The 17,558-nt window shown below is 40.0% G+C and overlaps 1 protein-coding gene across 1 annotated transcript in view; it reads left to right on the forward strand.

Annotated features, from left to right (window-relative positions):
- Nucleotides 1-9,856, forward strand: part of SIPA1L1 (signal induced proliferation associated 1 like 1) — a 365,338-nt gene extending 355,482 nt beyond the window's left edge. Inside the window, 4 exon segments of the mRNA XM_043515810.1 lie at nucleotides 3,600-3,746; nucleotides 6,307-6,421; nucleotides 6,944-7,025; nucleotides 7,708-9,856. Coding sequence (XP_043371745.1) covers nucleotides 3,600-3,746; nucleotides 6,307-6,421; nucleotides 6,944-7,025; nucleotides 7,708-7,851 — 488 coding nt within the window. The 3' untranslated portion in view covers nucleotides 7,852-9,856.
- Nucleotides 9,857-17,558: the final 7,702 nt, after the last annotated feature.

Below are 17,558 nucleotides of genomic sequence, written 5' to 3' on the forward strand. Positions count from 1 at the left end.
GTTATAATACAAGTAGGTTCAACTCAATCCAGAGATATTTAAGCACTAAAAACAAAACTACAGTAGTTGGTAGTTCTTTGATTTGAATTTTGCTTTAACTTTTAGCATAGTTGGTTATAGTATGTGCCATTTCTCTAGACCTAAAACATCTGCCAGCTCTTCAAAGTTGGAACCTGCCAACTCTTTGAAGGTGGGGATTTTAGTCAATATCACTCTGGAGCCTGGGAGTGGTTAGTATATATCAGAGCGGCTGAGGAGACCGATAAGAGGACTACAGTTTCCCAAGAATGGAAGCTCCAGTTTTTTATTCTGCATGACATTCTTTGCCAAATTTAGTGAGTTGATCAAATATGAATTGTATGATAAAGAAAGGAGGGGAGAATGCTTCTGCAGCCCTACCTATCCCGCTACACAGTACCAGGGAAAACAATGGAAGCTTGCGTACTCCTGAGTTGGAGGGGAAAAGTAGCTGCCTATCCTCCCTGGTCTTTGGGGAAGTCCTCTTTTATCCTAGCTGAAGTACTGAATCTCCTTCCCCAATTCTCGGTATTAGAATGTTGTCTCTGATCTTCTCCAGCTTGAATTTTGAGCTGCAGCACTGCCCACACTGATGTTGTGACCTGACAGGCAGGTCTGAAATTCAAATAATGTGGTGATCAGAATTTAAAAAAAAAATGACGGACTGGATCAAGCAGGCAAATGCCAAAGGAGTCTTCAGTGCACCAAAGGACTTGGGTTAGCCTAAAAAACCCAAACTCTCTACTCCAAAAAACAGATAACCAGAGTACAAATAATGGACTAGTTGTAGATGCAGGAAATTCTGGCTCCTAGTATATCACCCTACTCTTTCCAAATCTGTGTTTATCTGTCACTAGGAGTACTAGTTTTACCATAACTGTTGCTGTTAAAATAAGGTCCCATGAATTAAAGCACAGTATTGTCTAACCTATCTCACCCCAACCATATAACTGGGAAAAGAAACTTCCCCCTGCATCAGAGGGAATACTGTTTGTCCATTGATTGTTCTCAGAGTCATAGAATATGTTTTCTTCAACTGGTGACAATGCTGGAAAAAATATCTACATAATTTTCAGCTGCCTCTCATTCCTAGACATCAAAACTATTGAAGTCAACTCTTCAATCAGTATTAAAGTTGACATTTTTGTAAATAGTTGCTGCTGTTTAACATAATTCTCATAGTGAGGTGGGAGGGATGAAGCTCACTTTACTTCTTCTCTCCATAGGTACTAAAATATATTTTTAGACTGAATTACATTTGTAACTGACTTGTGGAAAGAGTGCCTGTATCCCACGTGGGCGTAAAAGAGAGCAGGCTATACAGGGTCTCCTTTCATTTAGACCTCTGTATTTTCCAAAAGAAGCTTGGCTGCTCTGTCATTCTCTACTTTGCACTGAACTGGAAATGTCAAGACTCTTATTCTAAAGCAGGGGTTTTATTCGATCGTCATCAAAATGGAATTTTCAGTTTTCTGTAAAATTCAGGCCTCCAGAATAAAAGGACCCAAACATTTGAGTGACCCATAAATTGTCTTTCTTATTTACATGTCCTTGGTGAGAGAGAGTTTAAATAGAACTGGATATTTAATGACAGGTTTCAGAGTAGCAGCCGTGTTAGTCTGTATTCGCAAAAAGAAAAGGAGTACTTGTGGCACCTTAGAGACTAACAAATTTATTTGAGCATAAGCTTTCGTGAGCTACAGCTCACTTCATCGGATGCATTTGGTGGAAAATACAGTGGGGAGATTTATATACACACAGAGAACATGAAACAATGGGTTTTATCATACACACTGTAAGGAGAGTGATCACTTAAGATGAGCCATCAGCAGCGGGGGGTGGGGGGGGAAAGGAGGAAAACCTTTCATGGTGACAAGCAAGGTAGGCCGTTTCCAGCAGTTAACAAGAACATCTGAGGAACAGTGGAGGGTGGGGTGGGGGGGGAGAAATAACATGGGGAAATAGTTTTACTTTGTGTAATGACTCATCCATTCCCAGTCTCTATTCAAGCCTAAGTTAATTGTATCCAGTTTGCAAATTAATTCCAATTCAGCAGTCTCTCGTTAGTCTGTTTTTGAAGTTTTTTTGTTGAAGGATAGCCACCCTCAGGTATGTAATCGAGTGACCTGAGAGATTGAAGTGTTCTCCGACTGGTTTTTGAATGTTATAATTCTTGACGTCTGATTTGTATCCATTTATTCTTTTACATAGAGACTGTCCAGTTTGACCAATGTACATGGCAGAGGGGCATTGCTGGCACATGATGGCATATATCACATAGGTAGATGCGCAGGTGAACGAGCCTCTGATAGTGTGGTTGATGTGATTAGGCCCTATGATGGTGTCACCTGAATAGATATGTAATAAATGGACACAAATCAGATGTTAAGAATGATAACATTCAAAAACCAGTCGGAGAACACTTCAATCTCTCAGGTCACTCAATTACAGACCTGAGGGTGGCTATCCTTCAACAAAAAAACTTCAAAAACAGACTCCAACGAAAGACTGCTGAATTGGAATTAATTTGCAAACTGGATACAATTAACTTAGGCTTGAATAGACACTGGGAATGGATGAGTCATTACACAAAGTAAAAACTATTTCCCCATGTTATTTCTCCCCCTCCACCCCACCCCCTACTGTTCCTCAGATGTTCTTGTTAACTGCTGGAAATGGCCCACCTTGCTTGTCACCATGAAAGGTTTTCCTCCTTTTCCCCGCCCCTGCTGCTGGTGATGGCTCATCTTAAGTGATCACTCTCCTTACAGTGTGTATGATAAAACCCATTGTTTCATGTTCTCTGTGTGTGTATATAAATCTCCCCACTGTATTTTCCACCGAATGCATCTGATGAAGTGAGCTGTAGCTCACGAAAGCTTCTGCTCAAATAAATTTGTTAGTCTCTAAGGTACCACAAGTACTCCTTTTCTTTTTGGATATTTAATGCCACCCAATATTTGTTAGCTTCCATTTACTCATAATTTTGTTAATTTTAAGCATATTAATAACAACTGCATCCTCAAGGCAGCTCTTCATATTATGTGCAGGGGAAAACATGAGCTAGAAATATTCTGATTTATCTGACAATCCAGTTAACACCTTTGAAACAAATAATTTTGTCAGTGGTTACAAATATTTCAGATTTCATTTTCCTTTAATTCCATGAGAGAAAGTGTTCAGGGATGCTGTCCTAGAGCCTGCAGATTGCTGAGTCTTTTAACGCTTATCAGGCCCATGAGGGGACATGAGCTGTTGGGGTACAAGAATCTGCAGTGTACAATGTCAGATGAGAGCCTGGATTTCCAAGTGCTGGTCTGCAGATCTTGGGCATGTTGGAAGGAACTGAATCTGAGAGTGAGAGGTTAACACAGTCCCCAAAGAGCTAACTTGCAGAATGACATGGCTGATCAGTCTCACTGCTGCTCTTAATGGTGTCTGTGCAGGTTTGAAAAACTACATGCCAGAAAAGCAGAAAAGGAATAGGGATTCAGTTCTTTATTATCTGGAAATGAAGAAACTTTCTGTGAGGCAAATGGCTGAATTTTTGATTATTTCATTTTTGTTCTGCATTGCTCCAGGAGAGTTCTCTGCCTCAGACAGCTCCCTCACAGACATCCAGGATCAGAGAAAGCAGCCCATGCCAGACCCGGGTCTTATGCCCTTGCCCGATTCTGCCTCCGACCTGGACTGGTCAAACTTGGTAGATGCTGCCAAAGCCTTTGAGGGTAAGTATTCAAAATACTTGACTTGGAAAGCTTATATGCTACTATATACCTCACTAAGGATGGTTTTTTAATTCTGATATTTTTTCTATTTCTTAGCTTCTCTTCTACTCTGAAGTCCAAGTTCTTTTGAAAATGCAATCCAAATTGCAACAGCCTAATACATGTTTGCTTATAATATTCAGATGCCATTTCTTTACATTTGAATCATGCTGCAGGTTCAGTACTATAGCTGAAACAAAATGATTTCGCTGCATTTCTGTGTAACTGAATACTTTTCATTAATAAAGACCAGTCACAAAGACCACAGCAGGCATGGACAGCCATCTGGCATGAAAGTGCAGAGTGAAGCCAAGCAGTGGTGGAAAAGAGTGCAGTTACTTTAATGACTGCAGATTGCACTAGAAAGAAGTTTTTGTATTATAGTTGTAGTTCATTGCCAAAGTAATTCGGAAAGTCTGCCTTGCTGGCACATGCCTTTCCATTGCTATTCTCCCCTTAGCATACCTCCAAATACATGGACTTGCACATGGATATCACTTTATCCTGTGGTGCTTTCCATCTCCTTCACAACTAGTAAACTGAAGAGGAATGCATGTTGCCAAGATGCACTGGAATTTAAAGAAACGCTAAAGATTTTTAGCTCAAAGTGTAAACTATTTTAAAATTGTTAGAATCTGATGGGAAAAGTTGTATGGATACTCTAATCAAAAGTCACTTTTTCAAATCTCTACATAAATGCTGTTCTACCTCATGAAGTTGCTTCCACTGATCCCTGCTTTTTTGGATGTTCTGCTGCATGGACACCAAGAATGTGGATACCTGCAGGCAATGCACTCTGAGAACTGCAGTTACTGTTAAGTAACCTACTTTCTTCTGTACCCCTTCTAGTTCTACAATAGCAGCAGTATGAGTAACTAACACACAGTATTCCCTAATTAGTGCTGATATCAATCAGTGATGTAAGAACATGCTGTGACATTAACCTGGGAACTCTGTGATGCATGGATTACTGTACTTGCCATTCACCTCTAGAGAACAGAGTTCTGATCCTATCTTAATTCACAGAGGGAAATGAAATTGTTCAGATAATTTGTGAAATGCACAAATAAGGATTAGAACAATGCCACCATTGTAGTGCTATTTACTATGATAGGCCATCTCTTTTCCTAGGCTTGTTCACAGTTTACTTGACTTTAGTGTTCCTCGCTTTCCTAGGCACTGAATCCACTCTTTTATTTTTCATTAAAAGTTTGTATGCATTAATTCTGGTGAAAGGTGTCTGATTGTCAATCCTCTGTCTACTCATGGAACAGGTAAAGCATGGGCAGTGTATTGTCAGCTTCCTCCCACTACTCCTCAAATGGGCTTCAAACCTGACCTGGAGAGTCAAATTATCCAGTTTCTATGTCAACTCAGTGCAGTGGCCTGTGTGCTGAATGTCAGTGTTGGATTTGCAAGTACCAATTAGAATAAATAATTGGTGCTTTTTCTGATTTTGGACACCTGTTGACTGGAAACTAGGCAGGGCTCTCCAACTCATCCCAGCTGGCTTCTAGTCACTAACAGCTGAATTGAAAACCTTCATGTGCTGTTACTAAATTCTTAAGCCATCTAGTTCTCCTGCGTTTTTCATTTTTTTTAAAAATGGACATGGCAAAACTCTGTCAAAGAAAACTGCCATGTTAATTTTAGCCGTATTCAAAACACAGAATAAAACCTTTGCCAAATAGAAGAAGACTATTTTTCTCTTTCCAGTGAGAGGCCATTAGTAGCTAGCAAATAAGATGTTACTTCATTTCTTTGAGTCTGACCATTTTTGCTAGGAAGCCTAAAAGCGATGTATCATTTCATGGTGTTTCCCTAAACAAAAATGGTATGGTAATGATTTGTAAATTTGTTAAAACTTCATAAATAAAGAGTTATAAGGAAAAAACCAAATGGTGGAGGAGGGGAGATTTCTTTTCAATTTTTTTTATCTCAAAACATGTTATAAAGGATTAACAATAAACAAATATAACAAATAAAAAATGATCAGGATCTCTTCACTTTCTCCATGTAATTCTGACAACCATAAAAATGTGGAAAATACCTTCTTTCTAGGAAAAATGATGATTTGCCAAGCTACTTGAATAGTGCTATATGAAGCCATAAGATGGCTCTAAAACTCTTTTGCCACAGGGGGTTCAAATCACTGTGTGTGCTGCAGTTCTTAGTGAAAGGAGTACCTTATATTCTTTTACAGGAGTGACTTTGTACCTTTCAAAATGTTGGTTCCATTTCAATATAAAGGGGTGAAGGTTGTAGATCAGTGAGATGGGTTTCTCTGATTTTATTTCTTTTTGCCACTAGCTTGCTTTGTCACTTTGAGCAAGTGTTGTATTGAATATTTCTGTGCCTCCGTTCAGCTATCTTAACTTGCTACTTTGATTACATATGTCATGTGTTGTGTTGTGATATTTAATGTTTGTGTTGCTTTGAGATCCTCAAATGCAGATTCTCCAATATGTAAAAGCAAATTATCATTACATTTACAATTGTGTGTGTCTCTCTCTTTCTTCAGTTCAGCGAGCCTCATTCTTTGCTGCTAGTGATGAAAACAACAGACCTGTGAGTGCTGCTTCCAATAGTGATCAGACTGAGGACCAGCTTACTGCACAGATGAAGCCTTACGCAGGGTGAGTAAATATCTTGGACAGGTAAGTTTTTTAAACTAACCCCAGGGAGGACAGGATGGAGAGATGCTTTGATTTGCAATAAACTTTTAAATCTCTTATGACTTTTTTTACAAAAGAAAAACAGAGGAGAGAGAAAACACAAAAATGCTGAGTATATCCCTGCCTTTGTGAAAATAGCATGTTTCTGAAGGTTCTCTTTCATCTGAGATGTTTAAAACAGTGTCCAAGGCAGTCTCATTCCAAGATGTATGTAATTATCCCATAACTAATGGATAGAGAGAGAAAGCAAATGATGAGTCTTCAGTGACTGCTAATAGCCATTTCGTTGAGTGATTGTGCTGCCTAAGCATGCATATACCATTTCTGTTAGCAGTCGAGGCCTTTGGTGAACATTTTTAAGTAAAAATATATGTTCAGAATGTATCACACCTGCATTTCGAGCAGTTTCCCAGCCTAGAGTTAGAAGCGAAGAAGGATACAGAAAATCCTGCCAATATTGTCTTTATCTCCTGCTTCCAACAGTAAAGAGTCTCCTCCTACTCTCGCTTCCAAAGTGGACCAACTGGAAAGTTTGCTGAAGATGCTCCAAGAGGATTTAAAGCGGGTAAACATATATTCTACAGGAAGCCTGTAAGGTGTAAATATGTTGTTGCTAGGCAGTACTAGTCATGTTATAAACCTTTTCCACCACCCCCAAATTTGTAACAGTCTCATCCTTTGTTGAGAAAATTGCATTTCTTTACTTCTTTCCTTAGATCATAGTCCAGGTATTTTATTTTTTTAAACACAGTGGTGTTAGGAAGTAAGAGGTAAAGTTAGCACATCTACTTTCTAATGGTGAAATACATGCTTCTGTGCAGAAAGGATCTTGCTGTGTTCAGGTCAAAGGTCTCTTATGCAGTACAGTATTCATGGAGGTGTTTGCCATCTCTTACTAAGTTCTCTTCAGCAGTCATACCATAGGACGTCTGTATTAGCATGGAATAGATTGTGACCATTTTCAGGTGATCACTTGCAGAGCTAGCATTTACATTAGAATTTAGTCTTGAGAAATCCCAACAATCTGTGCTGAAAGAGCATAGGGAGGAAAGAATGTCACCACACAGCCCATGGGTCTAGAATACCCTAAAGCCAGGAACACGAGTGTCTACACACTTAAAGCTTTTATAAAGTTGGGAAACAAAACTATATAATATCTCTCTAGGATGGAGTCCTCCTTGTTGACAAGAGCAGGAAATGTGACCGGACATGACCACTGAGCTCTCATATTCTTTCTCCTCCCTTAGGAAAAAGAAGACAAAGCCAATCTTCAGGCAGAAGTGCAACATTTGCGAGAAGACAACTTACGGTTACAGGAGGAGTCCCAGAGTGCATCTGAGAAACTGAAGAAATTCACTGAATGGGTTTTCAATACGATTGATATGAACTGAGAACAGTAAATGGGGAAGGAAAACATCAGTTATAAATAATTGTTAGTGGGACTTAGTTTTAATGCCACCTTAATCATGATATGTGAAAGTATAGTCAGAGTACTTCCCTGTCCTATGTACTCTGATGACTCCTTTTTGCGCCTCTGCACGCACTCAGAACAATCGCAGATCAACAATCGTTGTCTGTCTTTTGTAGAAAAACAAATAATTTAAAAAAGGTAAAATAAAAGTTGAACTACTAAAATGTGAATGTCTTTATTTTTTGCACATTATCTCCTTACCTGTTATGTACAAAATTATTTGGAGGCTGGACCAGAATTGTTCGGTCTATTTGCCTCTATTTATTTCTGTTAACTCCTTTCTCTCTGTTTCAGGTAATCTGCTTTTCCTTGCTGCTTTGATAAATATTATGACTCCTAGGAAACTAGAAAGAAACGTTTATTTTGCTGCTTTTCTTACATTGTTTTCTGAAGTATGCCACAGACAAGGGGATGTAAAAAATGTTTTAGGTGTCTCCTGAATGATTTGTGCTTGATCACTAGTGCTATCTTCACATGTTATACAGAACATATGCCTATAGTGTATGGTACAGTACAATCCGCATCAGAATATTGGAAGAGAGATTAGACACTTGAGCCATGGATGAGTCAGATAATCACACGTCCTTGCATTAGCACTTCTAATTGCCTTTGTTTCCTATGGAAACAATGGTTGCCAGGTACTTTAAGAATAGTGCAACTTGGCATGCTAAATGGCACACTGCATCAGGCTGACTGAGAGAATACTGAGAATAACTGCTGTACTTCTGCTTAAGCATTGTCTCCGTCCCTCCCCTACCTGGGGATCTATTACCTACCTATGTGTAGTAGGTCCTTGGCTGATGCTGTAAAGTGTTTGATTTTTTTCTCCAAACTGTATGCATTTTCTAATGCACCATATATGCCATGTCATTGCACCTGCCCTTCCCTCCCCACCCAGCTTGGTCATAGAACTTTTCAAATAAAAAAGGCAAAAGAAATGTTTATTAATCTCAACTATATAGCAGGTCTTTGGCATTAGTAAACCTTTAATAACCTTGTTATGGATAACACAAATGGAGAAATATAAAGCTGTAGTTAGAGACTTTGTCCCCTTCCTTAAGTAGTGGGACAAGGAGGAAAGCAGTATTTTAACTTTTGGCTCTCTGATGTCTGGATTTCCCAGAGCAACTGGCTAGCATAAGATTTCCCTGCCTGCCTGGCATCAGGAGGATTAACTTGTTTTTCTTTGAAGGAGCTATAAACTTGCCATAAAATGTCACCTCTCCAGAAATACTTTTTTGGTGTCACAATATAACTCGTACTACAACCTGCACAGATATTGATGCAAGCCACATGCAGTGAAGTATCATCTTTGCCCTTCTCTGTATGCATCCACTAATACCCTCACATTGAAACACACATTGCCTTATACAAGTAACATTGTATTATTTGTCCATTTCAGGTATAGCCTCCCCTTCTTCCCCAGTCACCCACTCTCTCGAAATCATCAGTGGGAATCTTCCAAGCTCTCTCTGATGCACTTTTTCATGCTCTTTGATCCTACTACACAGGAACTTGCTACACTTTGACCTAAAGCTTAATTTGTGGTGATAATCCCCATGGAATTCTTCTCTGATGATGTTTTGTCATGGAAATGAATCTATTTGGAACTATTTCTCGAGTGCTTTTGTAAAGGTTGAGAATGTCCTGTTATTTTTTAAAAAATTACTTGTATGAAGGAGATTTGTATAATGCCTGATATTATTTGTAAATCAGAAATATTGCTAACATCCCTGAGCATCCTGAAGTCTTGCTTATTCTCTTCTATTTTTACGTTTGGTTTGGTTTTTATTTTATTTTAAAAAAAAATTGGGACTTGGGGCAAACTATTTATTAGAGTTTTGCAACAGAGTTCTTGTATGAAGCCTCTAAAGGCAACTTGTAAAATTCTGACAATAAAACTCATTTTAAAGGCTCTTCTAAAACCATTTTCTATTGTTGGTTTTTTCTATTGTTTGACACTTCCTAAAGACAAAGCCTCCTTTCCTGGCCCTTCCTCACTGCACCAATGCATCAGGACTTAAGGAGACAAGAGTTTCATTCACCATGGAGACTCTTCTTTTGCTTTCCCCTTGTTTACCATCCCTTTTTGTATACACATGCACTTCACCATTATGCTTTCTATTCCTAATAGTGCAAAATCTTCACTCTCCACCCTCCCCATTAGAATATTCTTATTTTTCTAATGAAGAACAATTTTTTTATCTTTAATTTTGATTCTCATGCAACAGCTTCATCAAGCTGGTAGAAAGGTCCACTGCTGGCACAAGCATCCACTGGTGAGTCGGGTAGCACTTTAATTAAAATTTGTCCTGACAAGAGTGTTACTTCTCAGCCACATTTTTAATGGCTAGATCCATGGCATCCCCAAAAGGTGGATAGTGAAAAGGGAAATCTATTTCAGTCCAACAGAGAAATAGTTACCACAAGGGAGCTCTTTGGGCAACAGTAGTGTATGCCAGGATCTGACTGGGTAAGACCTATGGAATCTTGCTAAGAGAACTGGCTGCCATCTTTCCATTGTAAAGTCCATTTTTACTGGAGTTAGAATTGAGGGACAAAGGTTACTGCTTCTCAGTGAGTTTCCCCCACCCATGTCCACATTCAGGCAGAGCTGGAGGTTCACAAATTTTATGTACCATGGGCCACATTGGCAATTTGGCAGGAAACAAGTGCAAGAAAACCTAACTTGCAGACTTTACTTAAATTGTTCAGAAAAATAAATGCAAACAGTTGTTTGGGCCTGTCTCTTCATTGATAGGGTACTGCTTGTTGATTGAGGCCACCAGCGATAAAACTGTGCAATTGATCAGCTTTGACATCACCTTGCAGTCAGGTATCCTCTTATAATCGTTTCCAGATGTGGAACAGACACCAAAGTTAGTTTAAAAACTTTGAGTGCAGGCTCTCCTGCATCTATTCCCTCTTCCTCCCTCCCTCCCTGCCTCCAACATTCTGTCCACTCATTCCCCCTCTACTGACTGACTCATCTTCCTCATTCTGTATCCCACATTCATTATCTCCTCCTCTTCACATGCTCTTTCACTGTGTGTGTCTATCTCAGGAAGGGAGTGAGGAAGCCTATGCTAAAAATTAGTCCACTCAGTATGGTAGGAAAAGTGCCAGCTTGCCTCCTTCCCTGGGCTTTGGTTTTATTAAAACAACAACATCCTAACAAAGATCAATTCAAACTTTCTCCCCAAATTTGGCCTTCCTAGGGTTCCTCTTTTATGACTTCCATGGAAATAGTGGGGAGAAAGATGAGCCAACAGAACACCAGTTCATCCTATGCATTGCACCATAAGGTAGCACCACGTAAGAACAGCCATACTGGGTCAAGACAAAATGATCCATCTAGCCCAGTATCCTGGAAGAGATGGGAGCTGGAACAAGTTTTATAGGGGGGATGCTGATGTTGGAAACCAGGTACTTGGTGTTTGTTATTACTACTTCAAGCCAGAAGGTGCAGTAGCACCACCAGGAAGAGAGACATCAGTGTTCCCTCCATTCCTGCAGCAAGAACGGAAGAGAGAGCAGAGCTGAGCAAAAATGACGAAACAGGTAAGAGTGTGGGAACAGCGCCAACATGGATGAAGCTGGTGGAAACTCCCTCAAATCTGACTGTTTCTAGTGAGTAGGGACTTAAAATCCTCCCATCCTGCCTGTGGCAATGAAGCTAAGGAAGAATACGAAGCTGAATGTTTCCTTTGAAATTCTGAAGTAAAAACCATTTTCCCTAGCAGTTGTTAGCTTTTGAAAAAGTAATTCATTTAAGTCATTCAACATTTTTGTCGTCTTCAGTGTGTGGTGTTGCATGTTGTAACTCCATTTATCCAGCCTCTATTTAACAGTTGGTAATGTCCCCTGGCAGCAAATGACCCCAAGCATTGCCATCCTGCTTATTTAATTTTCTGAAACTGTCATGTTTCTGAACCCCCTTCAGTTAAAGTGGGCTAAATAATAAGCTTTGGATGTAGATCGGGGAGCTTGTGCATTCTTGGCCACAGCCCTCAATAGAGGATAAAATGGGATAATAGCACTTTCCTACTTCACCTGGGTACAGTCAGGATAAATACATTAAAGCCTGTGAGGTGCTCAGATACAATGATGCAGGACATAGAAGTACCTAAGATGGATGAGGTGGAAGTATATTGCTCTACAGAAGCTAAAAAAGCATTGTACCTCCAGCAGCTTATGAACAATGTGATTTGCATTCTATGCTTTTTGAAAGCCTGAAATGTGCTTTCCTCTGTGTGGGGCCAGCTCTCTTGGCTACTGAGAGAGGCAAGCAAAGCCCTGCTTTTACCCATCCCTTGGGGAGGCTAGCACTGCTGAAAGCACTAACTCAGCGCGGACTGTATTTCCCCATGTGCAAAGAAAGATTATGCTCAGCCCCTGAGCAGGGCATAAGAGGGAAAGTTCCTTGCTCTCTTTACTACTGTGCAGGCCTGGTATAATATAGGTCCCTGGTGTTTTGATACTCAAGGGCAAAGGCCAAATATTTCAGCTGCCCTGAGTGTAGATGTATAGCCATCCCTTCATGTCTGTTTATGGTGCTGCATGTGGCTAACGTGTCTCCTATGTGCAGTGATTTTTTTCCCAAGGATTTTGCATAACTACAATCAGCTTTATTTATACACACGCAACAATGCATGGACCAAATCTCTGATTCAGAATTCTGCTCCACACAATTTTACTCTTGAGAAGGCTGTACCTATCATCAGTTCTAGAACAGCAGCTGGTGGGGATGTTGTGCAGATGGCACTGCTAGTAACCTAAAGAGATACCTTGCCCTCATCAATTTTCAGTGCCCCAAGAAGCCTAATTAACTAAGATTGGCATCCACTCAAGGACAAGCTTCTTACGCACCTTCGTAACCTCAGGTTGTCATGGTGGTCGAGATCTCTGAATAACTATAAATAGGTCTCTCACCTAAAGGGCAGGGGAAGAGGGTGCTTATAACGCTTCACTTTCAGCTTTGTGTCTGCTCTTTTCCCTTTCCTCCCACTCATGCTAAACCCTGCATTTACATCTCCTGGAAAATAGTACACTCTGCTTGATGGATCATTTTCTCTCCTAGCTGCTTTCTCTCCTGGGCACACAACATCCAATGCACCAAGAGCTATTGCAACTCTAATTCTGGCAAACAGATGGCAGAGGAATCAAAATTAATATCATGGAGTCTGGAAGAAAAAATGTGGTAGCCTGAAGCACTTCATTAAACAATGAAACATGGCTATCACCTGTTAATGTGAAAGGAATTAAATCAAGAATAAAAATGTGTATCATGTGCCCTAAGATTTCACTCAGACAAAATATGCATGTTCAAGTGGGAGTGGCATCCACTTATAGTAGGCCTGAATTTGGTTAGCCCTGAGGTCGAGCAAGGCAAAGACAATGGTTAACTGTATGGCAGGAGTAAGTTCTGTCATGCCCCAATGGCTTGTAACCACATGTTCTTGGTGGCTCTAGCCTGTGACTGCCAAATGCTGGGAGTGGGGATGATGGGATGAATCACTCAATAATTGCCCTGTTCTGTTTATTCCCTCTGAAGCATTTGGCACTGGCCACTGTCAGAAGACAGGATACTGGGCTAGATGGATCATTGATTGGTCTGACCCAGTACGGCTGTTCTTATGGTCTTGATATCGGAGATTACACTTAGACTCAAGCCCGGCAAGGGGGCTTCTGGAAAGGTGTTGGGGGGAAACAACAACCCAAACCTGGGCTTCCTTCTATAAGAGACAGTCCCTTCCAAGAAAGAAGAAGAGTGAGACAGCAATACTGGGGTGGGGGTGTATATTCCAATGGATTATAACTGAGTCTACTAATTAGATGTAAGAATACAACTTTTTTTGCTTTATTTCTTCCAGTTTCTCTATTTTTTCTTAAAGGGACACTATACACTTGCACATGAGTCAATTTTTTAAAAAATAATCTATTCAAAGTAGCTTCCGGTCCTACATTTGCCCCAGGCTCCCCCCTGCCAATTTTTTTTATAGTTGCATAAGGTCAGATTTACAAAGGTATTTAGGTGCCTCGATATGCAGATAGGCACCTAGTGGAATTCACAAAAGCACCTAAGCAGGTTAAGTGCCTGACTCCCAATAACTTGAAGACTTGAAATCCAGTCCTGTGTGACTATGAAATCACAAGACCTGAAGTCAATGGAAGCTGGGTGCCTGAGCACTTTTATAAATTCCACTAGGCCCTAAATACCTTTGAAAATCTGTCCCCCATATTTATATTATTGAAATGTTGCTATGAAAGAGACTGTCACAAAGAGAGGAAACTATAGACTAACCATGTTGGGGATTGTCTAAATGCCCTATACACCAGGTCCCATCAAAATGCATGAAATAAACTGAAAAAACAGTTTTTTCCCCTGATCTCTTGTCATGGTTTTAGATGTTCTGTTTAAGATCACTAGTTACATTTTTTTTTAAACAGAAGTGTGTGTTTTAAGTTATCATTGCCTCCATGAATACTACATTGTTTAAATTCAAAGATAATGAAAATATCTCTGATTTGTTTTTTTTCTCCAGCTGCCCACATGTCCCTGGTAACAAAGGATCCTTCATGCTCCGGAAAGGAGAGAGAGCAAGGTGGGGCTAACTGACTTGGACATACCAAAGATCAGAGGAGGGAACATTGGGGATGTTGAGATTTTTGTTTATATAGTTGCCAAAACCAGAAGACGAGGTGTGGGTTGGCATAAATTTAACCATTGACTTTAGGGATTCTGGAGACAATGACCTGCTGCCAAAGGATGAAATGAGAACCAAGTACGTCCATTTCTTAGGCTGTCTAATAATATGAGGGGTCATTCAAAATTACTGGCATTAACATTTAGAATAAGTACAAAGAAAATAGGGGCCAGATTGTTAAATGTATTTAGGCACCTAAATATGCAGGTAGGCACCTAGTGGGGTTTTCAAAAGGGCCTAAGTAGGTTAGGTGTCTGACTCCCCATTGATTTCAATAGACATGAAATGCCTGGACACATCTGAAAATCTCATTAGATCCCTATCTGCATTTTTAGATCCCTAAACACCTTTAAAGCTCTGACCCAAGGTATATACTTAGCAGGTGGGTAGCAGGTGGAATCCACTGCTGCAGAAGGTCACAGCCAGTGACTACAGCTAGGTTTTTTAAAGGGTTGAATAATTTGCTTTATGGCCAATGCTATTTTGTACATATGCTTGTTAAGATAAGGATAATCAAATTTCAAGCTTGGGGGCATAAGCTGATCACTTCTGTAGTTACTCTGGGGTTTTTCCCTTGTGTACCATGGTACACATTTAGCTACTTGCAGTAAAGGGATTTCTGGACACTGCCAGAGGCGGGATACAGGTCTGCATGAGGTGATCTGAGCCAGTATAACACATTCTGTTTTCCAAATCTTTGGTATGTAAATCTTAGCAAGCCATACTGCAAAACTGGTCTATTCTCTTGGACTACGATACAGAAAGCAAGTAATAGGTATCTGTAATTTACAAGAGGGATGTGTGGGGGGTTTTGTTTTTACAAGTACTTGTTGATAGCGCATTGTTTTTTCAAATCTAAAAGCAGAAGTGATTTGGCTCTGGCTTCTATTTTTATATGAACCAAGTGCTGCAGAATGTTTTGGATGAAAGGTTTCAGTTTTGTTACATCCCAATAAGGAGCAAGCTGGGGTGGATTTGGTTTTGAAAAATATTGCTACAGTCAGATTTTGGGTTTGTAAACCCAATTCCCAGTGACATTTTGAACCTGTGTTCAGTTTTATCAGAAATACCAAAGTTCAGGAGTGAGAAGGATTGGAGTGTGGCCTGTGTCAACATATCAGGAAATCATCCATCCATCGTTCCTTCCGTCCTTCCAGTGATGACACAACCTATAAGTTGCACTTACCTGGATTTTTTTTATATGTGGCCAGAAGTTGCTCTCCCTTCTACAAAATGCACTCTCTTTTTCACGGCTGGAACAAAGCAATCAGCCTGTTTTTAACTGAACGCTCAACTGTCCTTCATTCTAGAGCCACCTTTTTTGCTCTCTCTCACAAACCACACAATATCTCACTTTGACTATTGTAAATGATTTAAATCAAAAACACTGGATCCTGAAGCTGAATGGATGCATGCAGACAGTGCTTAGAACAAGGAACTGGGTGTTGGAGTTCCAGGGTTCTCTTCCCAGATCTGACCCTGCGCCATTGTGAGATGATGGGGTAAGGTCAAGTTATTTAGACCCACATTTTCAAAAGTGGTCACTAAATTTGCTTGTCCAATTTCTGAGACTGCAATAACAGTCTATTTTTAGAGGCCACAAGACCAATCTCGGTTTTAAGTTGACCACTTAAAAAATAGAGACACCCAAAATTAGTGACAACTTTTTGAAAAATTTAGCTGTTAACCTCTCAGGGCCTCAGTAGTTTAATATTAGTCTGTGTAAAGCGTTGAGATCCTCTGGTAATACCTGCCCTGCAGTATAACAGCAAAGTCATGCTTTGTTATTAATAATGTTCTAGAAATTCACTTTGCAGTATTTTAAGCATCTTGTATAACTCTCTGGACTTGAAAAGCTGTGAGCCAAGTCTGTTGTCTGGTAGAGGGAGAGGTCAGTTTTGGTTAGTTTCTCAAAGTGTTTCCTTCTTCCCACCAGTGTCACTCTGATCTTGACAAAGGGGATATTGGTAATTCTAATCACTTGACCCCTCCAGAACCACATAAATGTCAATAACTGCTACTGTAGCACTGGTGCTGAGAGCAGATGTGAATGTTGGCAGCTGCTGGAAAGGAATGAAATTGAAATGAGACAGATATTGGAGTCATATAATTAAATAAAATGCAAATTGATCAGCCTGGAACTGCTTTGCTTTTGCTGGTGATGATATAAACCCTGAGTATAAATGCTATCCCTACCGCCCCGGATCATACTCTGTGCCACATACTGCAACTAAGCTATCCCCACAACAGCACTTCTGCTTTAAGGATGGGAAGAGAATTAAAGTCAGTATTTGACGTGGAGAAGACACCATGTCTGCTAAAGATTAGCAGAGAGAACTTGCACAGCATGGGTCTTGAGCACTTCTAGCCTCAGATTCTCACGGATGGAAAAATTAATCACAGCTATTTTACTTTTAAAAAGAACAAAGTGCTAGAAATAATCCTGTAGAGAATAATCCTCCTCTGCTCCCTGAGGATGGACTAGAGGTAATAAGGTCTTTCCCATCTCTGTCTGTGATAAAACCAGAAACCTTTGTGGGGGATTAGCTGACATAGTGATATTCTAATGCTCGCTATAATTCACTTTTTATTCACAAGACCTGACATCTGGTCACAAAATGAGCTTTCGCACTGTGTGGTCTCCTCTTAGAGATTTCTTCCTTGGATGTCAGGTCTTTGGGCACTGATGATTAGGACTGAGAGACAATGGTAACAATATCAATCTATATGTGGTGTCTTCCATCCATATTTTTTTAAGAACACCAAATACAAGGAAAGGTAGAAAACAGTATTTGAGGTCAGGAAATGAGACCTGTATTTTGTTCTTCTCTTACTCACAGCATAACCTGGACTAAATTATTTAACCTCTCTGCTACAGTTTTTTCAACTCTAAAATGGAGAGAATAGCCCATTCTACCCC

The sequence above is a fragment of the Dermochelys coriacea genome, chromosome 6 (assembly GCF_009764565.3).
Source record: "Dermochelys coriacea isolate rDerCor1 chromosome 6, rDerCor1.pri.v4, whole genome shotgun sequence".
Taxonomy (NCBI): Eukaryota; Metazoa; Chordata; order Testudines; family Dermochelyidae; genus Dermochelys; species Dermochelys coriacea.